The sequence below is a fragment of the Pseudophryne corroboree genome, assembly GCF_028390025.1.
Source record: "Pseudophryne corroboree isolate aPseCor3 chromosome 3 unlocalized genomic scaffold, aPseCor3.hap2 SUPER_3_unloc_13, whole genome shotgun sequence".
Taxonomy (NCBI): domain Eukaryota; kingdom Metazoa; phylum Chordata; class Amphibia; order Anura; family Myobatrachidae; genus Pseudophryne; species Pseudophryne corroboree.
Window position 1 is genome coordinate 887,116 of NW_026967501.1, and position 24,708 is coordinate 911,823.

The following is a 24,708-nucleotide window of genomic DNA, read 5'->3' on the forward strand; positions in this document are numbered from 1 at the left end:
CTCATACATCAGGAGCCATCAGCCCCTATTATACGCCTCTCCCCCTCACATCATGTCACTGTGTGTTACCAGCCCAGAGATCTGACCAGTCTCCTCCCCACACTCTCTGGTGTATCTCATACATCAGGAGCCATCATCCCCTATTATACTCCTGCTCTCCTACTCACATCATGTTACTGTGTGTCACCAGCCCAGAGATCTGACCAGTCTCCTCCTCACACTCTCTGGTGTATCTCATACATCAGGAGCCATCAGCCCCTATTATACGCCTCTCCCCCTCACATCATGTCACTGTGTGTTACCAGCCCAGAGATCTGACCAGTCTCCTCCCCACACTCTCTGGTGTATCTCATACATCAGCAGCCATCATCCCCTATTATACTCCTGCTCTCCCCCTCTCATCATGTCACTGTGTTACCAGCCCAGAGATCTGACCAGTCTCCTCCCCACACTCTCTGGTGTATCTCATACATCAGCAGCCATCATCCCCTATTATACTCCTGCTCTCCCCTCACATCATGTCACTGTGTGTTACCAGCCCAGAGATCTGACCAGTCTCCTCCCCACACTCTCTGGTGTATCTCATACATCAGGAGCCATCAGCCCCTATTATACTCCTGCTCCCCCCCTCTCATCATGTCACTGTGTTACCAGCCCAGAGATCTGACCAGTCTCCTCCCCACACTCTCTGGTGTATCTCATACATCAGCAGCCATCAACCCCTATTATACTCCTGCTCTCCCCCTCTCATCATGTCACTGTGTTACCAGCCCAGAGATCTGACCAGTCTCCTCCCCACACTCTCTGGTGTATCTCATACATCAGGAGCCATCAGCCCCTATCCTGCTCTCCCCCTCACAGTACCTCTGCCTATGGTATTACATGCCCTGAGAGTGTCACTATTAGCACACAACGGTCTGTATATAAACCACTTTTCTCTTACGTCCTAGAGGATGCTGGGGTCCATATTAGTATCATGGGGCATAGATGGGCCCACCAGGAGCCACCGACACCTCAAGAGTCCAACAGTGTGGGCTGGCTCCTCCCTCCACGCCCCCCCACCAGACCCAGTTTAGAAAATGTGCCCGGAGGAGCCGGTCACAGCTAGGGGAGATCTACTGAGCTTCTTTAGTAAAAGTTTTTTTAGAGTTTGTTTTATTACAGGGAGGCTGCTGGTAACATCCTCCCTGCATCGAGGGACTGATTGGGGGAGCAGTGTCCGCCCTGCGGGGTCTGAGCCACTATCTCCGCTGACTGGACACTGAGCTCCAGAGGGGATAGATCGCTCCCAGCCGCAGGGGAACGCTCACCCCAGCAGCATGCCGCCAACCCCTTGCAGAGCTGAAGAGTCGTCGGCCCCTGGCAAGTGTGGAGCCGATGTGAAGAAGGCGGCAACAGGGTAGGGAGCGCAGTGATAACTGCGCTCCGGGGCTCAGCAGCACTTAGTGCGGCGCTGTGTGGGACACCCTGAGCCGACACCTACGCCCTATACTTACCACACAGCCTGTCGGGGTCCCTGTATCTCAGCCAGCACCAAAACTCCTTTGTCCAGTATAATCTTCAAGAGCGGGAGGACAGCGCCATTACAGGGGCGGAGCTTCTCCTCAGAGCGGACCCAGCAGCGTTCAGCGCCATTTTCCTGTCTGCATCCACTCTGCCTGTGAAGAGCAGTCCCTACAGAGCAACTCCAGCTATCTGTACGGTAGAAGGGGGGCTGTATATAGACAGGGTCACCTATTAATGGACACAGTCAGCGCTGGCTCCCTATACCTGTAATAGCGCTGTGTGTGGATTGGCTCCAATCTCTGCGTCTCTCTGCCATTCTTGGGGGGGGGGGGGACTCTGTCTGCCCTTTACCCTGTGTGTAGATTTCTGACCGTGTTGCTAGGACTGAAACTGCCACTCAGGTATTACAGTCCTCTATGGCTGTATGTCCCGGTCCTGTTCCCTCGGGGTCCCCTGCGGTATATTCTCACACACGTGATTTTGCCCACATTACGCAGGGTGACACGGATACCGATTCTGACACTGCAGACGGTGACTGGGATGTGTCGAGGGGGTCGGCATCACTTGATAAGGGGGTGCAGTTGATGATTGAGGCCATGAGAGATGTGTTGAATATTGCCGACACAACCCCTGAGCAAGCTGAGGAGGCCTTTTCTCATATGTCCTAGAGGATGCTGGGGTCTGCTTTAGTACCATGGGGTATAGACGGTTCCGCAGGAGCCATGGGCACTTTAAGACTTTTCAAGGGTGTGAACTGGCTCCTCCCTCTATGCCCCTCCTCCAGACCTCAGTTTAGAAAATGTGCCCAGGCAGACTGGATGCACTCCAGGGGGTCGATTCTATTCGGCAACTAATGAATAGCGCCGGGAATTAGCTCCCGACGCTATTCAATTCAGCAACTAGTTACGTCGGTGATGGCCCGTTCTTGCCGACAAAACAGGTTGAATTGTCGGGAGAACGGGCATTCTCCGACTTAACTCCCCGGCGCGAGGCTGATTCCCGACAGAATCAGCCTCGCGCCGGCCGCGAGGCAGCACTTTTGTCGGGTTTCTCTTCTCATCCCCCGGGGATGAGAGAAGAATTCCCGACAATTGCAGATAATTAGTTGCTGAATTGAATAGCGTCGGGAGCTAATTCCCGGCGCTATTCATTAGTTGCCGAATAGAATCGACCCCCAGGAGAGCTCTACTGAGTTTCTCTGAAAAGACTTATGTTAGGTTTTTTATTTTCATGGAGGCTGCTGGCAACAGTCTCCCTGCTTTGTGGGACTGAGGGGAGAGAAGTAGGAACCAACTTCCTGAAGAGTTTCATGGCTCTGCTTCTGGCTGACACGACACCATTAACTCCTGAAGGGTACTGAACGCTAGCTGCGGCTATGTGCTCACTCCCACAGCCCGCCGTCACCCCCCTTACAGAGCCAGAAGACAGGAGAGTGTAAGAAGAAAAAGTATCTTCAACCATCGTGACGGCTAACAGGTACCGCGCAGTGGGCGGGAACTCTGCGCGCCATGCTACCGTTCACACACAGGTGCGCGGGGGGGCGCCCTGAGCAGCATAAATTATAATCAAAACTAGCTAATAAGGGGACATAAGTTGCTGAGGCACAGTACTACCCCCGCCAGTATAAAAATTAGAATTGGAATCTCTGAGGAGAAACGCGCCATTACAGGGGGCGGGACTTCCTCCTCAGTCAGCCAGCACACTGCTCAGCGCCATTTTCTCTCCTAGCAAGCTGCAGAGAAGAACGCTGGTCCTCCTACACTTCTGACCCAAGTATCAGGGTGCAAAACAGGGGTGACGCAGTGTAATTTGGTGCCTTATTGTGAATTTATCATTATAAAAGCGCTACAGGTCTGTGGACATTCTGTGTTACATGGTTATTATCACTAGTACTGGGTTGTGAGCTGGAAAATCGTATCTGTGTCCTTCTGACAGATTTTACTGTGGGTCTGTCCCCTATAAGCCCCGGAGTGTCTGTGGTGTGGTGTACATGTGTGTGGCATGTCTGAGGCAGGGAGCTCTCCCCTGAGGGAACCATTTTAGGGACACAGAGTTGTAATGTGGTGGTGCTGCCGGCACACCATGAGCCTGAATGGGTGAAAGAATTACGTGATAGTGTGAATCATATCGGTAAGAGATTGAATAAGTCTGAGTCTCATGCAGAAACCTGGAGAAAATCAGTGGAAGATGTGATTTTTCATAGTTCTGCCTTTTCATCCACAGGAGACCATTTGCACATATAGGCCCTCATTCCGAGTTGTTCGCTCGCAAGGCGATTATAGCAGAGTTACACACGCTAAGCCGCCGCCTACTGGGAGTGAATCTTAGCTTCTTAAATGTGCGACCGATGTAGGCGCAATATTGCGATCACAAACGAGTTAGCAGTTTTAGAGTAGCTTCAGACTTACTCTGCCTGTGCGATCAGTTCAGTGCTTTTCGGTCCCGGCTGACGTCATAAACACACCCAGCGTTCGCCCAAGCACTCCCACCGTTTCTCCAGACACGCCTGCGTTTTTTCCGGAAACGGTAGCGTTTTCAGCCACACGCCCCTAAAACGCCAAACATCCGCCCAGTAACACCCATTTCCTGTCAATCACAATGCGATCGCCGGAGCGATGAAAAAGCCGTGAGTAAAAATACTTTCTTCATAGTAAAGTTACTTGGCGCATGCGCAGTGCGAACATTACGCATGCGCACTAAGAGAATTCTCACTGCGATGCGATGAAAATCTCCGAGCGAACAACTCGGAATGAGGGCCAGAGTACAAACTGATACCGACATGGAATCTGATTCCTGTGTCGACACTAGTGATTCCAGGGGAATAGAACCTAAATTGGCAAAACCATTTAATACATGATTGTTGCTATAAAGGAACTCTCCTCCCCTCCATATCCCAGAGTACCTCAGTGTTTTTTCTGTGCTCAAGCACTAACAGAGATTGTGTGGCGCGCCCACACTTATTTTGAATTTTTTATTTTTACTACACTTTATTCACATCCCTTCCCCCCCTTCCAAAAGGCGTGGGTCTGGGATAGTGGAAGCTGCTACAAGCAGCTACTGGCATGTCGGTCCTCACTGAAAGAGCACCCTCACAGCCAAGAGCAGACATCCTGCAGGAAGCTGGACGGAGCTTACAGAAGAAGCCCTCGCCACAGGAGTTCAGGTATGCTGGGGACGGTCAGCTCACGCTGCCGCCCCGCTGTGTGGGGAACATTGTTTAGTGCGCACCAGTGCTCCCTGCTAGTTGCCGCCCGCCGCTCAAAGCCGCTCACAGTTCCACACGCTGTGCACAGTGCCGGCCGCAGATCCGCCAGGCACCCACTCCCCGCTGGAAGTCCACCGCCGCGTCCCACCGCTATACAGGCTACCCGGCTCCCTGCAAGATCTCCGGTTCACGACGGTACTCGGAGTACAGGGGGGGGGGGGGGACGAGTCTTCTCACAGCAGAGCGGCTGCAAAGGGGGTGGAGAGAGTATGTTTACATGGAAAGGCAAGGCTGCAGGGGTTGTGGTATAATTACATAGGCTTTTAAGCCTATATTAATAGGGTTGCTTTTTAATGCAGTTGGTTACAGGTTGTAGACTTTAAATGTGTGTTATAACCTGACCTGTGATTATTAGTGTAAGCATGGCATGGGGGCCATTTTAACCATGCTTCCTGTTCAATCCTGTTTCTCTTTCAGTTTGGAAGATCCTGTCCTACAACACTTCTCCACCGGAGGCGCAGGGGTGTTAGTGGGAATTTGGGTTCAGATTTCATATAATACTGGCCACGTGCACTGCACTTGCCCAGATATAGATATATATATATATATATATATATATATATATATATATACATATATATAGACACTCCTTAGTACTATTTTACTGAGTCGTGCAAGTTGTCTGTCTTTGTATATTGTATTGTCTGCATAATGAGTAAGGCACCAGCAAAAACTAAAAAGCAGTTTCACTGCAATGTCTGTAAGAGTGTGTTACCGGATGGGTCTACCACATGTACAGTATGTTTTGTGATTTCAGCTACGAATACGATTTCCGCTCCGGTTTCAAAGCCGGTTTCATTTCCGAACCCTCCATGGGCTATGCTAACAGATGTCATTGCTGGATTGCAGTCAGAACTGGCCACCGCTCGACAAGAGCGGGAAGCGGCAAGATCTGAGTCTAGGGTGAGACTGCCAGAACTACCGGAGGGGTCTCAGCCTTGCCAAAGGTCCAAGTCCATTTTGGGTAGAAGGAATAAATTTCATTTGTCTTATGATTTACCAGTTTCTGCTATGTTGCATTCTGAGGATTCTATGCCAGACCTCACTGCACAAGATGAGCATGAGGAAGGCGAATTGGACCAGCAGTCAGATAGTAAGGATATTGACAGCCCAGACATTGATAATCTCATCAGAGCGGTACGTCAGTCTCTGAAGTTTACAGAAACTGAGGAGCCTCTGACAAATGATGAAGTCGTCTTTACTAAACAACAAAGATCTCCAATGTGTTTTCCTGTTTCGGAATCTCTTAATAAGATGTTAGTAGAAACACAAATTAATCCGGATAAACGGTTTTCTATACCTCGCAGATTTAAATCCAGTTACCCTTTTCCAGAGTCTGTGACAGCTACATGGAGAATCCGCCATTGGTGGATTCGTCTGTGTCAAAACTTACGAAGAAATTAACCATACCAGTACCAACTGCTACTACGCTTAAAGACCCTTCAGACCGTAAAATAGAAGCTATGCTAAAATCCATGTATATAGCAGCAGGAGTGTTGCTTAGACCTGAGTTGGTTGGCATTTGGGTAACTAAGGCGCTAATGGTATGGATAACAGAACTCAAGTCTGCCCTACATGACGATCACCTTATACTTCTCGCTGACCAAATCTGTGAAGCTGCTGAGTATCTATGTACAGCTTCTACTGACGTCTGTCAGCTCACTTCTCGCCTTTCATCGTCGCTAGTTACAGCACGATGAGCACTCTGGCTGCGTTCTTGGCAAGCGGAGGCAGAGGTCAAAAGAGGTATAGAGGCGTTACCTTATGGTGACGAGAAGTTGTTTGGTCCTGAATTGGACAAATAGATTTCTGAGGCCACGGGAGGTAAGTCTGTTTTCCTACCATTGCCTCCAACGGTACCTAGACGGAAATACTCTGGCCCGGCGTTCAAATCCTTTAGACCTCAGCCCTTTCTAGGCCGTGGTAAAGGAACAGCCATGACTGGTAGACGAGGTCAAGGACGTAGTTTCCAACAAACCAACACCAGTCGTCAGGACGCTAAGGTCACCGACAAGCCAGTGGCATGACGGGCTCCCAACCCATCTTTGATCTCCAATTTTGGGAGCACGCCTTCAGACGTTCCATTTGGCGTGGTTCCAGACATCCACAGATGGGTGGATCCGCAATGTAGTGTTAACAGGTTACAAAATAGAGTTAGACTGTCTCCCGCCACTGCGGTTTTTCAAGACAGGACTGCCTCTGTCGGACGACAAGAGGGCGGTTCTGCAAATTGTCATTCAATCCCTGCTGGATTCAGCAGTTTTGATTCCGGTCCCTGTACAACAACAAGGTCAGGGTTATTATTCCAGTCTGTTTGTGCTACCAAAGCCGGATGGCTCCGTCAGGCCAATATTGAACTTAAAGGGTCTCAATCAGTACGTCACTTACTACAGATTCAAGAAGGAATCTCTGCGGTGCAGGTTTAGAGCCACAGGAATTCATAATTACGCTAGATCTCAAGGATGCGTACTTACACATTCCGATTTGGCCACCTCATCAGAGGTTCTTGCGTTTTGCAATACGGCAGAACCATAACCAGTTTCAGGCTCTACCGTTTGGCTTCTCATCAGCTCCTCGGGTATTCACCAAAGTGATGTCTGTGATGATAGCTCATTTCAGATCCCTGGGAGTGATAATAGTTCCGTACTTGGACGATCTGCTCATCAAAGCTCCGTCTCAACAGATGCTCCTCCAACATGCGTTGCTAACGTACAATGTACTAGTTCAGCACGGTTGTATTGTCAGCTTCAAGAAATCACATCTAATTCCGTCTCAACGACTTCAATTCCTAGGTATGATTCTCGATACGGTAAATCTAACAATTTACCTACCAGAACAGAAAGTACAGATTATTCGTCATCTGGTACAATTAGTGCTCAAGCCACGCACAGTCTCGGTACATTTGTGCATTCGCCTCTTAGGCACAATGGTTGCGGCTTTCGAAGCACTTCAGTTCGGAAGATTTCACTCACGTCCTTTTCAACTGGATGTGATCGCACAGTGGTCAGGCTCGCATCTGCAGATTCACCACAGGGTGAGGTTGTCGCCATAGGACAGGGTATCTCTACTCTGGTGGCTCAAAGTACACAATCTAACTGCAGGGAAATTGTTCGGCGCCTGGAATTGGATAATTCTAACGACAGACGTGAGTCTGAGGTTTGGGAGCTGTAGTTCAAAATTGTCAGCTCCAGGGTCTCTTGGCGGATCACGAAAGATTGCTGTCTATAAATGTCCTGGAACTCCGGGCAATTTACAATGCGCTACGACAAGCAGTGCACATGCTTCGGTCTCAGACTGTCCAGGTGCAGTCAGACAATGCGACGGCGGTCGCGTACATCAACAAACAAGGAGGAACGAGAAGCCGCATGGCAATGCAGGAAGTAGCTTGAATCCCTCAACTAGGACGAATATCACCAAGTGATATTGTCGGTGTTCATTCCGGGAGTGGACAACTGGGAGGCAGATTATCTCAGTTGTCAGGATTTTAAAGCCAGAAGTGTTTCATATGTTGGTCCAGAGGTGGGGTTACCCTCAGGTGGACCTGATGGCATCTCGCCACAATCACCAAACACCCCAGTATGTGTCCAGAACGCGAGATCCAAAGGCAGTGGCGGTGGATGCTCTCACAATCGCATGGCCGTACAGCCTCGTGTATCTGTTTCCACCGTTTCCGCTGCTCCCTCTGTTGCTAAAACGGATCAAAAGAGAGTCCGCCACAGTCATACTAGTGGCACCTCATTGTCCTCTGAGAGCTTGGTTCTCGGATCTCCGCGGACTACTCGCAGACGATCCTTGGCCGCTCCCACTACGTCCGGACCTGCTACAACAGTGTCCGTTCCTTTACCCCGATTTAGCGCGGCTGCGTTTGACGGGGTGTGCCTGTTGAGACCGCCCTCTTAAGAAGAGAGGGCATTGCAGAATCGGTTATACCAACCATGTTACGTGCTAGGAAGCCAGTTACGGCAGCTCATTATTACAGAATTTGGCGTGCCTATATAGGTTGGTGTGAAGCTCGGAAGTTTCTGACATTATCTTTCAAGTAATCCCGTCGTTTGTTATTTCTACAAACAGGGTTAGATGGAGGACTGCGTTTATCTACACTAAAGGTGCAGGTATCTGCTTTGTCAATTTACTTTCAAAGACGATTGGCTCTATTGCCGTCTGTACACACCTTTATGCAATGTGTCCTCAGAGTACAGCCTCCATTCATTCCACCTACAGCGCCATGGGACTTGAATCTGGTTTTAGATTTCTTACAGTCTTCATATTTTGAGCCCTTACAACAAGTGAATATTGAGTTTCTCACTTGGAAAACTATTTTTCTCCTAGCCTTAGCTTTGGCAAGGCGTGTTTCCGATTTTGGTGCCTTGTCATTCAAGCCACCGTATTTGGTGTATCATGATGACAGAGCGGAACTTCGGACGAATCCCGCTTTCTTGCCAAAGGTAGTGTCATCTTTTCACATCAATCAACCAATAGTAGTTCCTGTATTAACAGAAGATTCTGGAACTTTGGATGTGGTACGCGCACTACACGTTTATGTATCCTGAACGTCTACAGTTCGTAAGACGGACACATTGTTTGTTCTGTATGATGCTGCCAAGATGGGTTGGCCAGCTTCTAAGCAGACCTTATCCAGATGGATTAAACTGACCATACGTTAGGCTTATCTTCATGCTAGGTTACAGCCACCTACATCAGTAACAGCTCATTCCACACGCTCTGTGGGAACTGCATGGGCAGCTGGTCGTGGGGCTTCTACGACGCAGCTTTGCCGTGCGGCTACATGGTCATCAGTGCACACGTTTGTGCGTTTTTACAAGTTTGATACATTTGCGGCATCAGCATCTAGCTTTGGCCGCCTAGTGTTACAGGTGCCAAACAGCTCTCCCGCCCACATGGGAAGCTTTGGTACGTCCCAAGAGTACTCCAGTGACCCCTAGTGGATGAAAAAGAAAATAGGATTTTGGTATTTACCAGGTAAATCCTTTTCTTTGAATCCAATGGGGGCACTGGACGCCCACCCAGAGCAGTGTTACCTGGTTTGTGGTAAGTTCAGGGGATCTTATGGTAACACATTCTCACCGACTGGTTCAAAGTTTAAAGTTCTATTGGTTATGGTGTCAACTGTTTAGTTGTCAGTAACGTTATATGTCAACTTTATTGTTGTCCGTTATGTTATATATTCTCCATTGTCAACCTCTCTATCACTCCTGTTCGGCTCAGTAAAAAAATCTGAGGTACTCTGGGATATGGAGGGGATTTCTAAACTTAAATATTCAGTGCCCTGTTCTTGCTAAAGCCGTCCATATACCAAGAGTACTCAAGTGCCCCCTATGGATTCAAAGAAAAGGATTTACCTGGTAAGTACCAAAATCCTATTATCAGTGCACAGCCTATGTCATCTCCACATGATCTCTCAGTGTTACCTAAATGTACGCACAGGCGATGTTATATTACTGCACAGCCCATGTCACCTCTAGTAATCCCACATGATCTCTCAGTGTTACCTAAATGTATGCACAGGCGATGTTATATTACTGCACAGCCCGTGTCACCTCAAGTAATCCCACATGATCTCTCAGCGTTACCTAAATGTATGCACAGGCAATGTTATATTACTGCACAGCCCATGTCACCTCTAGTAATCCCACATGATCTCAGTGTTACCTAAAAGTATGCACAGGCGATGTTATATTACTGCACAGCCCATGTCACCTCTAGTAATCCCACATGATCTCTCAGTGTTACCTAAATGTATGCACAGGTGATGTTATATTACTGCACAGCCCAAGACACCTTTAGTAATCCCACATGGTCTCTCAGTGTTACCTAAATGTATGCACAGGCAATGTTATATTTCTGCACAGCCCATGTCACCTCTAGTAATCCAACATGATCTCAGTGTTACCTACATGTATGCACAGGCAATGTTATATTACTGCACAGCCCATGTCACCTCTAGTAATCCCACATGGTCTCTCAGTGTTACCTAAATGTATGCACAGGCGATGTTATATTACTGCACAGCCCATATCACCTCTAGTAATACCACAAGATCTCTCAGTGTTACCTAAATGTATGCACAGGCGATGTTATATTACTGCACAGCCCATGTCACCTCTAGTAATCCCGCATGATCTCAGTGTTACCTAAATGTATGCACAGGAGATGTTATATTACTGTACAGCCCATGTCACCTCTAGGAATCCCACATGATCTCAGTGTTACCTAAATGTATGCACAGGCGATGTTATATTACTGCACAGCCCATGTCACCTCTAGTAATCCCACATGATCTCTCAGTGTTACCTAAATGTATGCACAGGCGATGTTATATTACTGCACAGCCCGTGTCACCTCAAGTAATCCCACATGATCTCTCAGTGTTACCTAAAGCTATGCACAGGCAATGTTATATTACTGCACAGCCCATGTCACCTCTAGTAATCCCACATGATCTCAGTGTTACCTAAATGTATGCACAGGTGATGTTATATTACTGCACAGCCCATGTCACCTCTAGTAATACCACATGATCTCTCAGTGTTACCTAAATGTATGCACAGCCGATGTTATATTACTGCACAGCCCATGTCACCTCTATATAATCCCACATGATCTCTGTGTTATCTAAATGTATGCACAGGCGATGTTATATTACTGCACAGCCCATGTCACCTCTAGTAATCCCACATGATCTCAGTGTTACCTAAATGTATGCACAGGTGATGTTATATTACTGCACAGCCCATGTCACCTCTAGTAATCCCACATGATCTCTCAGTGTTACCTAAATGTATGCACAGGCGATGTTATATTACTGCACAGCCCAAGACACCTCTAGTAATCCCACATGGTCTCTCAGTGTTACCTAAATGTATGCACAGGCGATGTTATATTACTGCCCATGTCACCTCTAGTAATCCCACATGATCTCAGTGTTACCTAAATGTATGCACAGGCGATGTTATATTACTGCACAGCCCATGTGACCTCTAGTAATCCCACATGATCTCTCAGTGTAACCTAAATGTATGCACAGGTGATGTTATATTACTGCACAGCCCATGTCACCTCTAGTAATACCACATGATCTCAGTGTTACCTAAATGTATGCACAGGCGATGTTATATTACTGCACAGTCCATGTCACCTCTAGTAATCCCACATGATCTCTCAGTGTTACCTAAATGTATGCACAGGCGATGTTATATTACTGCACAGCCCATGTCACCTCTAGTAATCCCACATGATCTCTCAGTGATACCTAAATGTATGCACAGGCGATGTTATATTACTGCACAGCCCGAGACACCTCTAGTAATCCCACATGATCTCAGTGTTACCTAAATGTATGCACAGGCGATGTTATATTACTGCACAGCCCATGTCACCTCTAGTAATCCCACATGATCTCAGTGTTACCTAAATGTATGCACAGGCGATGTTATATTACTGCACAGCCCATGTCACCTCTAGTAATCCCACATGATCTCTCAGTGTTACCTAAATGTATGCACAGGCGATGTTATATTACTGCACAGCCCGTGTCACCTCAAGTAATCCCACATGATCTCTCAGTGTTACCTAAAGCTATGCACAGGCAATGTTATATTACTGCACAGCCCATGTCACCTCTAGTAATCCCACATGATCTCAGTGTTACCTAAATGTATGCACAGGTGATGTTATATTACTGCACAGCCCATGTCACCTCTAGTAATACCACATGATCTCTCAGTGTTACCTAAATGTATGCACAGCCGATGTTATATTACTGCACAGCCCATGTCACCTCTATATAATCCCACATGATCTCTGTGTTATCTAAATGTATGCACAGGCGATGTTATATTACTGCACAGCCCATGTCACCTCTAGTAATCCCACATGATCTCAGTGTTACCTAAATGTATGCACAGGTGATGTTATATTACTGCACAGCCCATGTCACCTCTAGTAATCCCACATGATCTCTCAGTGTTACCTAAATGTATGCACAGGCGATGTTATATTACTGCACAGCCCAAGACACCTCTAGTAATCCCACATGGTCTCTCAGTGTTACCTAAATGTATGCACAGGCGATGTTATATTACTGCACAGCCCATGTCACCTCTAGTAATCCCACATGATCTCTGTGTTACCTAAATGTATGCACAGGCGATGTTATATTACTGCACAGCCCATGTCACCTCTAGTAATCCCACATGATCTCAGTATTACCTACATTTATGCAAATGCGATGTTATATTACTGCACAGCCCATGCCACCTCTAGTAATCCCACATGATCTCTCAGTGTAACCTAAATGTATGCACAGGTGATGTTATATTACTGCCCATGTCACCTCTAGTAATCCCACATGATCTCAGTGTTACCTAAATGTATGCACAGGCGATGTTATATTACTGCACAGCCCATGTGACCTCTAGTAATCCCACATGATCTCTCAGTGTAACCTAAATGTATGCACAGGTGATGTTATATTACTGCACAGCCCATGTCACCTCTAGTAATACCACATGATCTCTCAGTGTTACCTAAATGTATGCACAGGCGATGTTATATTACTGCACAGCCCATGTCACCTCTAGTAATCCCACATGATCTCAGTGTTACCTAAATGTATGCACAGGCGATGTTATATTACTGCACAGCCCATGTCACCTCTAGTAATCCCACATGATCTCTCAGTGTTACCTAAATGTATGCACAGGCGATGTTATATTACTGCACAGCCCATGTCACCTCTAGTAATACCACATGATCTCTCAGTGTTACCTAAATGTATGCACAGCCGATGTTATATTACTGCACAGCCCATGTCACCTCTATATAATCCCACATGATCTCCGTGTTATCTAAATGTATGCACAGGCGATGTTATATTACTGCACAGCCCATGTCACCTCTAGTAATCCCACATGATCTCAGTGTTACCTAAATGTATGCACAGGTGATGTTATATTACTGCACAGCCCATGTCACCTCTAGTAATCCCACATGATCTCTCAGTGTTACCTAAATGTATGCACAGGCGATGTTATATTACTGCACAGCCCAAGACACCTCTAGTAATCCCACATGGTCTCTCAGTGTTACCTAAATGTATGCACAGGAGATGTTATATTACTGCACAGCCCATGTCACCTCTAGTAATCCCACATGATCTCTGTGTTACCTAAATGTATGCACAGGCGATGTTATATTACTGCACAGCCCATGTCACCTCTAGTAATCCCACATGATCTCAGTATTACCTACATTTATGCAAATGCGATGTTATATTACTGCACAGCCCATGCCACCTCTAGTAATCCCACATGATCTCTCAGTGTAACCTAAATGTATGCACAGGTGATGTTATATTACTGCCCATGTCACCTCTAGTAATCCCACATGATCTCAGTGTTACCTAAATGTATGCACAGGCGATGTTATATTACTGCACAGCCCATGTCACCTCTAGTAATACCACATGATCTCTCAGTGTTACCTAAATGTATGCACAGGCGATGTTATATTACTGCACAGCCCATGTCACCTCTAGTAATCCCACATGATCTCAGTGTTACCTAAATGTATGCACAGGCGATGTTATATTACTGCACAGCCCATGTCACCTCTAGTAATCCCACATGATCTCTCAGTGTTACCTAAATGTATGCACAGGCGATGTTATATTACTGCACAGCCCATGTCACCTCTAGTAATCCCACATGATCTCAGTGTTACCTAAATGTATGCACAGGTGATGTTATATTACTGCACAGCCCATGTCACCTCTAGTAATACCACATGATCTCTCAGTGTTACCTAAATGTATGCACAGCCGATGTTATATTACTGCACAGCCCATGTCACCTCTATATAATCCCACATGATCTCTGTGTTATCTAAATGTATGCACAGGCGATGTTATATTACTGCACAGCCCATGTCACCTCTAGTAATCCCACATGATCTCAGTGTTACCTAAATGTATGCACAGGTGATGTTATATTACTGCACAGCCCATGTCACCTCTAGTAATCCCACATGATCTCTCAGTGTTACCTAAATGTATGCACAGGCGATGTTATATTACTGCACAGCCCAAGACACCTCTAGTAATCCCACATGGTCTCTCAGTGTTACCTAAATGTATGCACAGGCGATGTTATATTACTGCACAGCCCATGTCACCTCTAGTAATCCCACATGATCTCTGTGTTACCTAAATGTATGCACAGGCGATGTTATATTACTGCACAGCCCATGTCACCTCTAGTAATCCCACATGATCTCTCAGTGTAACCTAAATGTATGCACAGGTGATGTTATATTACTGCCCATGTCACCTCTAGTAATCCCACATGATCTCAGTGTTACCTAAATGTATGCACAGGCGATGTTATATTACTGCACAGCCCATGTGACCTCTAGTAATCCCACATGATCTCTCAGTGTAACCTAAATGTATGCACAGGTGATGTTATATTACTGCACAGCCCATGTCACCTCTAGTAATACCACATGATCTCTCAGTGTTACCTAAATGTATGCACAGGCGATGTTATATTACTGCACAGCCCATGTCACCTCTAGTAATCCCACATGATCTCAGTGTTACCTAAATGTATGCACAGGCGATGTTATATTACTGCACAGCCCATGTCACCTCTAGTAATCCCACATGATCTCTCAGTGTTACCTAAATGTATGCACAGGCGATGTTATATTACTGCACAGCCCATGTCACCTCTAGTAATCCCACATGATCTCTCAGTGTTACCTAAATGTATGCACAGGCGATGTTATATTACTGCACAGCCCAAGACACCTCTAGTAATCCCACATGGTCTCTCAGTGTTACCTAAATGTATGCACAGGCGATGTTATTTCTGCACAGCCCGTGTCACCTCTAGTAATCCTACATGATCTCTCAGCGTTACCTAAATGTATGCACAGGCGATGTTATATTACTGCACAGCCCAAGACACCTCTAGTAATCCCACATGATCTCAGTGTTACCTAAATGTATGCACAGGCGATGTTATTTCTCTAACGTCCTAGTGGATGCTGGGGACTCCGTCAGGACCATGGGGAATAGCGGGCTCCGCAGGAGACAGGGCACATCTAAAAAAGCTTTTAGGTCACATGGTGCGTACTGGCTCCTCCCCCTATGACCCTCCTCCAAGCCTCAGTTAGGTTTTTGTGCCCGTCCGAGAAGGGTGCAATCTGGATGGCTCTCTTAAAGAGCTGTTTAGAAAAGTTTTTTTTAGGTTTTCATTCAGTGATTCCTGCTGGCAACAGGATCACTGCAATGAGGGACTTAGGGGAGAGATCTCCAACTCACCTGCGTGCAGGATGGATTGGGATCTTAGGCTACTGGACACTGAGCTCCAGAGGGAGTCGGAACACAGGTCAGCCTGGGGTTAGTCCCGGAGCCGCGCCGCCGATCCCCCTTACAGACGCTGAAGAAAGACGGCGGAACGGAGGTCCGGAAACAGGCGGCAGAAGACTTCACAGTCTTCATGAAGGTAGCGCACAGCACTGCAGCTGTGCGCCATTGTTGTCACACGGCTCACTGACATAGTCACGGAGGGTGCAGGGCGCTGCTGGGGGCGCCCTGGGCAGCAATATAAGTACCTATTTGGCAAAAATAAATACATCACATATAGCCATTAAGGCTATATGTATGTATTTTAACCCAGGCCAGTTCTTAAAAACCGGGAGAAAAGCCCGCCGAGAAAGGGGCGGAGCTTATTCTCCTCAGCACACAGCGCCATTTTCCCTCACGGAAAGGCTGAGGGGAAGGCTCCCATGCTCTCCCCTGCACTGCACTACAGAAACAGGGTTAAAACAGAGGGGGGGCACTGATTTGGCGATATAAATATATATTAAATGCTATAAGGGAGGAACACTTATATAAAGGTTGTCCCTGTATAATTATAGCATTTTGGTGTGTGCTGGCAAACTCTCCCTCTGTCTCCCCAAAGGGCTAGTGGGTCCTGTCCTCTATCAGAGCATTCCCTGTGTGTGTGCTGTATGTCGGTACGTGTGTGTCGACATGTATGAGGAAAATGTTGGTGAGGAGGCGGAGCAAATTGCCTGTAATGGTGATGTCACTCTCTAGGGAGTCGACACCGGAATGGATGGCTTACTTGTGGAAGTACGTGATCATGTCAACACGCTGCAAGCCGGTTGACGACATGAGACGACCGGCAAACAAATTAGTACATGTCCAGGCGTCTCAGACACCGTCAGGGGCTTGTAAAAACGCCCATTTACCTCACGGACACTGACTCCAGTGTCGACGGTGAAGAAACAAACGTATTTTCCTTTAGGGCCACACGTTACATGTTAAGGGCATGAAGGAGGTGTTACATATTTCAGATACTACAAGTACCACAAATAAGGGTATTTTGTAGGGTGTGAATAAACTACTTGTAGTTTTGCCTGAATCAGATAAATTAAATGAAGTGTGTGATGATACGTGGGGTTCCTCCGATAGAAAGTTATGGGCGGTATACCCTTTCCTGCCCGAAGTAAGGGCGAGTTGGGAAACACACCTTAGGGTGGATAAGGCGCTCACACGCTTATAAAAACAAGTGGCGTTACCGTCTCCAGATACGGCCGCCCTCAAGGAGCCAGCTGATAGGAAGCTGAAAAATAGCCTAAGAAGTATATACACACATACTGGTGTTATACTACGACCAGCAATCGCCTCAGACTGGATGTGCAGCGCTGAGGGGGCTTGGTCGGATTTCCTGACTGAAAATTTTGATACCCTTGACAGGGACAAGATTTTATTGTCTATAGAGCATTTTAAGGATGCATTTCTATATATGCGTGATGCGCAGAGGGATATTTGCATTCTGGCATCAAGAGTAAATGTGATGTCCATATCTGCCAGACGAAGACACGACAGTGGTCAGGTGAGGCAGATTCCAGACGGCACATGGAAGTATTGCCGTATAAAGGGGCGGTCCATCGGACCTGGTGGCCATGGCAACAGCTGAAAAATCCACCTTTTGTTACCCCGAGTCACATCTCAGCAGAAAAGGACACAGTCTTTTCAGTCTCAGTCCTTCGTCCCCATACGGGCAGGCGGGCAAAGGCCAGTCATATCTGCCCAGGGGTAGAGGAAAGGGAAGACAGCCCATTCCCAGGAACAGAAGCCCTTCACAGCTTCTGCCAATGTCCGCAGCATGACGCTGGGGCAGTACAAGCGGACTCAGGTGCGGTAGGGGGTTATCTCAAGAGTTTCAGCACGCAGTGGGCTCACTCGCAAGGGGACTCCTGGATCCTACATGTAGTATCCCAGGTGTACATTGGAAATTCGAGACGTCTCCTCCTCACAAGTTCCGGAAGTCTGTTTTACCAACGTCTACCTCCGACAGGGAGGCAGTATTGAAAACAATTCACAGGCTGTATTCCCAGCAGGTGATAATCAAAGTACCCCTCCTACAACAAGGGTGGGGGTATTATTCCACACTATATTGTGGTACTGAAGCCAAACGGCTCGGTGAGATCTGAAATATTTGAACACTTACATACAAGCGTTCAAATCAAGATGGAGTCACTCAGAGCAGTGATAGCGAACCAGGAAGAAGGGGACGATATGGTGTCACTGGATATCAGGGACACTTACCTACATGTCCAAATTTGCCCTTCTCACCAAGGGTACCTCAGGTTCGTGGTACAGAACTGTCACTATCAGTTCAGACGCTGCCGTTTGGATTGTCCACGGCGCCCCGGGTCTTTACCAAGGTAATGGCCGAAATGATGATTCTTCTTAAAAGAAACTTGGACGCTTTCCTGATAAGGGCAAGGTCCAGAGAACAGTTGGAGGTCGGAGTAGCACTATCTTTAATAGTTCTACGACAGCACGAGTGGATTCTAAATATTCCAAAATCGCAGCTTTTCCGAGGACACGTCTACTGTTCCTAGGGATGATTCTGGACACAGTCCAGAAAAAGGTGTTTCTCCCAGAGGAGAAAGCCAGGGAGTTATCCGAGCTAATCGGGATCCTCCTAAAACCAGGAAAAGTGTCAGTGCATCATTGCACAAGAGTCCTGGTAAAAATGGTGGCTTATTACGAAGCAATTCCATTCGGCAGATTTCACGCAAGAACTCTTCAGTGGGATCTGCTGGACAAATGGTCCGGATCGCATCTTCAGATGCATCAGCGGATAACCCTATATCCAAGGACAAGGGTGTCTCTCCTGTGGTGATTACAGAGTGCTCATCTTCTAGAGGGCCACAGATTCAGAATTCAGGATTGGATGCTGGTGACCACGGAGGCCAGCCTGAGAGGCTGGGGAGCAGTCACACAGGGAAAACATTTCCAGGAAAGTGTGATCAAGTCTGGAGAATTTCTCTCCACATAGATGGAGCTAAGAGCAAAATTATAATGCTCTAAACTTAGCAAGACCTCTGCTTCAAGGTCAGCCGGTATTGATCCAGAGGGATAACATCACGGCAGTCGCCCACGTAAACAGAAAGGGCGGCACAAGAAGCTGGAGGGCAGTGAAAAAACTGCAAGGATTTTTCGCTAGGCGGAAAATCATGTGATAGCACTGTCAGCAGTGTTCTCTCCGGGAGTGGACGACTGGGAAGCAGACTTCCTCAGCAGGCATGACCTCCACCCGGGAGAGTGGGAACTTCATAGGGAAGTTTTTCCGCATGATTGTGAACCATTGGCAAAGACCAAAGGTGGAAATGATGGCGTCCCGCCCGAACAAAAAACGGGACAGGTATTGCGCCAGGTCATGAGACCTTCAGGCGATAGCTGTGGATGTCCTGGTAACACCGTGGGTGTAACAGTCGGTGTATGTGTTCCCTCCTCTGCTTCTCATAACCAAGGTATTGAGAATTATAAGACATAGAGGAGTATGAACTATACTCGTGACTCCGGATTGGCCAAGAGGGACTTGGTACCCGGAACTTCAAGAGATGCTCACAGAGGACTAAGGGCCTGGGGAGCTAAGAAGGGACTTGCTTCAGCAGGTACCATGTCTATTCCAAGACTTACCGCGGCTGCGTTTGACGGCATGGCGGTTGAATGCCGGATCCTGAAGGAAAAAGGCATTCCATAAGAGGTCATACCTACCCTGGTCAAAGCCAGGAAGGAGGTGACCGCACAACGTCATCACCACATGTGGTGAAAATATGTTGCGTAGGTGAGGCCAGGAAGGCCCCACGAAGAAATTCAACTAGGTCGATTTCTACACTTCCTGAAAACAGGAGTGTTTTGAGCCTAAAATTGGGGTTCTTTAAGGTTTTAAGTTTCGGCCCTGTAGAATTTCTTCCGGAAAGAATTGACTTCAGTTCCTGAAGTCCAGATTGTCAAGGGAGTATTGCATATACACCCCTTTTTGTGCCTCTAGTGGCACCGTGGGATCTCAACATAGTGTTGGGATTCCTTAAAATCATATTGGTTTGAACCGCTCAAATCTGTGGATTTGAAATATCTTACATGGAAAGTGAACATGCTGTTGACCAATATCTCACATGGACAGTGACCATGCTGTTGGTCCTGGCCTCGGCCAGGCGATTGTCAGAATGGGCGGCTTTGTCTTACAAAAGCCCATATTTAATTTTCCATTCGGACAGGGCAGAACTGGGACTCGTCTCCAGTTTCTTCCTAAGGGGGTGTCAGGTTTTCACCTGAAACAACCTATTATGGTGCCTGCGGCTACTAGGGACTTGGAGGACTCCAGGTTACTAGACGTTGTCAGGACCCTAAAAATATATATATATATATAGTTTAGGACGGCTGGAGTCAGAAAGTCTGACTTGCTGTTTATATTGTATGCACCCAACAAGATGGGTGCTCCTGCGTCTAAACAGACGATTGCACGTTGGATCTGTAGCACAATCCAACTTGCACATTCTGTGGCAGGCCTGCCACAGCCTAAATCTGTAAAGGCCCACTCCACTAGGAAAGTGGGCGCATCTTGGGCGGCTGCCCGAGGGGTCTCGGCATTACAACTTTGCCGAGCAGCTACGTGGTCAGGGGAGAACACGTTTGTAAAATTTTACAAATTTGATACTCTGGCTAAGGAGGACCTGGAGTTCTCTCATTCGGTGCTGCAGAGTCATCCGCACTCTCCCGCCCGTTTGGGAGCTTTGGTATAATCCCCATGGTCCTGACGGAGTCCCCAGCATCCACTAGGACGTTAGAGAAAATAAGAATTTACTTACCGATAATTCTATTTCTCGTAGTCCGTAGTGGATGCTGGGCGCCCATCCCAAGTGCGGATTGTCTGCAATGCTTGTACATAGTTATTGTTACAAAAATCGGGTTATTACTATTGTTGTGAGCCATCTTTTCAGAGTCTACTTCGTTTTGTTATCATACTGTTAACTGGGTTCAGATCACAAGTTGTACGGTGTGATTGGTGTGGCTGGTATGAGTCTTACCTGGGATTCAAGATCCTTCCTTATTGTGTACGCTCGTCCGGGCACAGTACCTAACTGAGGCTTGGAGGAGGGTCATAGGGGGAGGAGCCAGTACGCACCATGTGACCTAAAAGCTTTTTTAGATGTGCCCTGTCTCCTGCGGAGCCCGCTATTCCCCATGGTCCTGACGGAGTCCCCAGCATCCACTACGGACTACGAGAAATAGAATTATCGGTAAGTAAATTCTTATTATTACTGCACAGCCCATGTCACCTCTAGTAATCCCACATGATCTTTCAGTGTTACCTAAATGTATGCACAGGTAATGTTATATTACTGCACAGCCCATGTCACCTCTAGTAATCCCACATGATCTCAGTGTTACCTAAATGTATGCACAGGCGATGTTATATTACTGCACAGCCCATGTCACCTCTAGTAATACCACATGATCTCTCAGTGTTACCTAAATGTATGCACAGGTGATGTTATATTACTGCACAGCCCATGTCACCTCTAGTAATCCCACATGATCTCTCAGTGTTAGTAACACTCCTTTCCAAGCTTCCTAGTATTATTTTAAAGATAAACATAAAAGCAATGCCAGAAATACAGTACTGGATACAGTGTCTGTTACAGAATTATATATTGTACCATGTAACACCCTGGGTCTTGTCTACTCATTTTATAGTAATTTTCCAGTTTTGATCATGATATTTACCAGATTTTAATTGTTTTATGAAAATTCACATTTCCAAAATGTATTTTATTTCCAGCAGATCGACACACAAGCAGGAATATCTCAGAAGGACATCTAATATCATCCCCGGATTGTGAAATAAAAGATGACAGTAGACAGGATTCTCCAGGAACTAATCTCATTACCCCAATTATACATCCAGCTCTATCAGCTGATCCCTCTGATCCTGGGAAATGTTCTCCTGATCACTCTGATATTGGTGCATCTGTTACAGCTCTGACAGTAGATACAGTGTTTTCCTGTTCTATAGGTGCAACTTGTTTTACACAGAACACAAAGCTTATTGCACATCAGCCATCTAAGGCAGGTGAGAGACCATTTCCATGTTCTGAGTGTGGGAAATGTTTTGCACGGAAATCATTTCTTGTTATACATGAGAGAAGTCACACCGGAGAGAAGCTATTTTCATGTTCTGAGTGTGGGAAATGTTTTACATCCAAATCATATTTTGTCATACATCAGAAAACTCACATAGGTGAGAGTCCATTTACATGTTCTGAGTGTGGGAAATGTTTTACACGGAAATTACATCTTGTTCAACATGAGAGAAGTCACACCGGAGAGAAGCCATTTACATGTTCTGAGTGTGGCAAATGTTTTACACAGAAATCATTTCTTGTTATACATGAGAGAAGTCACACCGGAGAGAAGCCATTTACATGTTCTGAGTGTGGGAAATGTTTTACACAGAAATCATTTCTTGTTATACATGAGAGAAGTCACACCGGAGAGAAGCCATTTTCTTGTTCTGAGTGTGGAAAAGGTTTTTCACACAAGTCATATCTTGTTATACATGAGAGAAGTCACACTGGAGTGAAGCCATTTACATGTTCTGAGTGTGGGAAATGTTTTTCACTGAAATCGAATCTTGTTCAACATGAGAGAAGTCACACCGGAGAGAAGCCATTTTCATGTTCTGAGTGTGGAAAACGTTTTTCACACAAATCATATCTTGTTATACATGAGAGAAGTCACACTGGAGTGAAGCCATTTTCATGTTCTGAGTGTGGGAAATGTTTTGCACAGAAATCAACTCTTGTTATACATGAGAGAAGTCACACCGGAGAGAAGCCATTTCCATGTTCTGAGTGTGGGAAATGTTTTTCACTGAAATCGAATCTTGTTCAACATGAGAGAAGTCACACTGGAGAGAAGCCATTTTCTTGTTTTGAGTGTGGAAAAGGTTTTTCACACAAGTCATATCTTGTTATACATGAGAAAAGTCACACCGGCGTGAAGCCATTTACATGTTCTGAGTGTGGGAAATGTTTTTCACTGAAATCGAATCTTGTTCAACATGAGAGAAGTCACACTGGAGAGAAGCCATTTTCTTGTTCTGAGTGTGGAAAAGGTTTTTCACAAAAGTCACAACTTGTTACACATGAGAGAAGTCACACTGGAGAGAAGCCATTTTCTTGTTCTGAGTGTGGGAAAGGGTTTATACAGAAATCACATCTTGTTAGACATGAGAGAAATCACACAGGTGAGAGGCTATTTTCATGTTCTGAGTGTGGGAAAGGGTTTATACGGAAATCACATCTTGTTACACATGAGAGACGTCACACAGGTGAGAAGCCATTTTCATGTTCTGAGTGTGGGAAAAGTTTTATACAGAAATCACATCTTGTTCAACATGAGAGAACTCACAGACGTTTGAAGCCATTTGCATGCTCTGAGTGATTAATAAATCAGCTCTTGTTGGACACAGTAGACATCACACAGGTGGGGAACCATTTTAATCTTCTGGATATACTCTTCTTCACCATTTCCCTGCAATGTTCCTTCAGGTTTTATCTTATGTCCTGTGTTTTTTTTACAATATACATGCTGCTACTGGGTGAAATAATAAGACGTCATGTCCTCCTTTACCTCTACTATGCAGATAACCTGTCTTTGCTCCAGGTACTGAAAACAATACCAATACTAAATGTCTAGCTGAGCTCCAGGTGTGGGTGACTCAGTCCTAGCGAAACAGGTCCATATGCTAATGCACGCCGACCCGCCTGTCTTCTGATTACCGTATATACTCGAGTATAAGTCGACCCGAATATAAGCCGAGGCACCTAATTTTACCACAAAAAACTGGGAAAAATTACTGACTCTAGTATAAGCCTAGGGTGGGAAATGCACGGTGCCAGGGGTTTTCATGCTCAGGGTGTCATGCTCGTTGCCAGGGATTTTATGCGGTAGGTGTTATGCTTGTTGTCAGGGGGTAATGTTTGTTTCTAGGGTTGTGCCCCCAGTGCCACATATACCCCCAGTGACAGATAAAAACATGCCCCCGTTGCTTTGCCCCCAGTATTTGTGCCCCTTCTTTGCCCCCAGTATTTGTGCCCCCTTTTTCATTGCCCACAGTAGTTATGACCCCTCTTTCTTTGCCCCAGTAGTTGTGGTGCCCCCTTTCTTTGCCCCCTTTCTTTGCCCCCAGTAGTTGTTGTGCCCCCTTTGTTTGCCCCCTGTTACTGTGCCCCCTTTGCAGCTTACAAACATAAACACACACTAAAACAATACTTACCACTGCCCCGCTCCTGCTTCCCGACCGCTTCTTCTGCTGCTGCGCTGCTCCGCTCCGTCTGGCCGCCGCTCCATCTGTTCATCCGCTCCGTCTGGCCGCCGCTCCATCTGGATCCCCGCTCCGTCTGTTCATCCGCTCTGTCTGGCCGCCGCTCCATCTGGATCCCCGCTCCGTCTGGCCGCCGCTCCATCTGTTCATCCGCTCCGTCTGGCCGCCGCTCCATCTGGATCCCCGCTCCGTCTGGTCGCCGCTCCGTCTGGCCGCCCG

At 46.8% G+C, this 24,708-nt stretch overlaps 2 protein-coding genes across 2 annotated transcripts in view; one reads left to right on the plus strand and one right to left on the minus strand.

Annotated features, from left to right (window-relative positions):
- LOC134983336 (oocyte zinc finger protein XlCOF6.1-like) overlaps positions 1–24,708 on the minus strand; it is a 376,610-nt gene that overhangs the window by 185,792 nt on the left and 166,110 nt on the right. The gene's annotated exons all lie outside the window — the stretch shown is intronic.
- On the plus strand, positions 5,591–23,710 carry LOC134983353 (gastrula zinc finger protein XlCGF57.1-like). Its single transcript, XM_063949059.1, has 4 exons — positions 5,591–5,674; positions 5,798–5,908; positions 10,074–10,134; positions 22,141–23,710. Exons 1-4 carry the CDS (start codon positions 5,591–5,593, stop codon positions 23,604–23,606), a joined length of 1,722 nt encoding a protein of 573 aa, XP_063805129.1. The 3' UTR covers positions 23,607–23,710.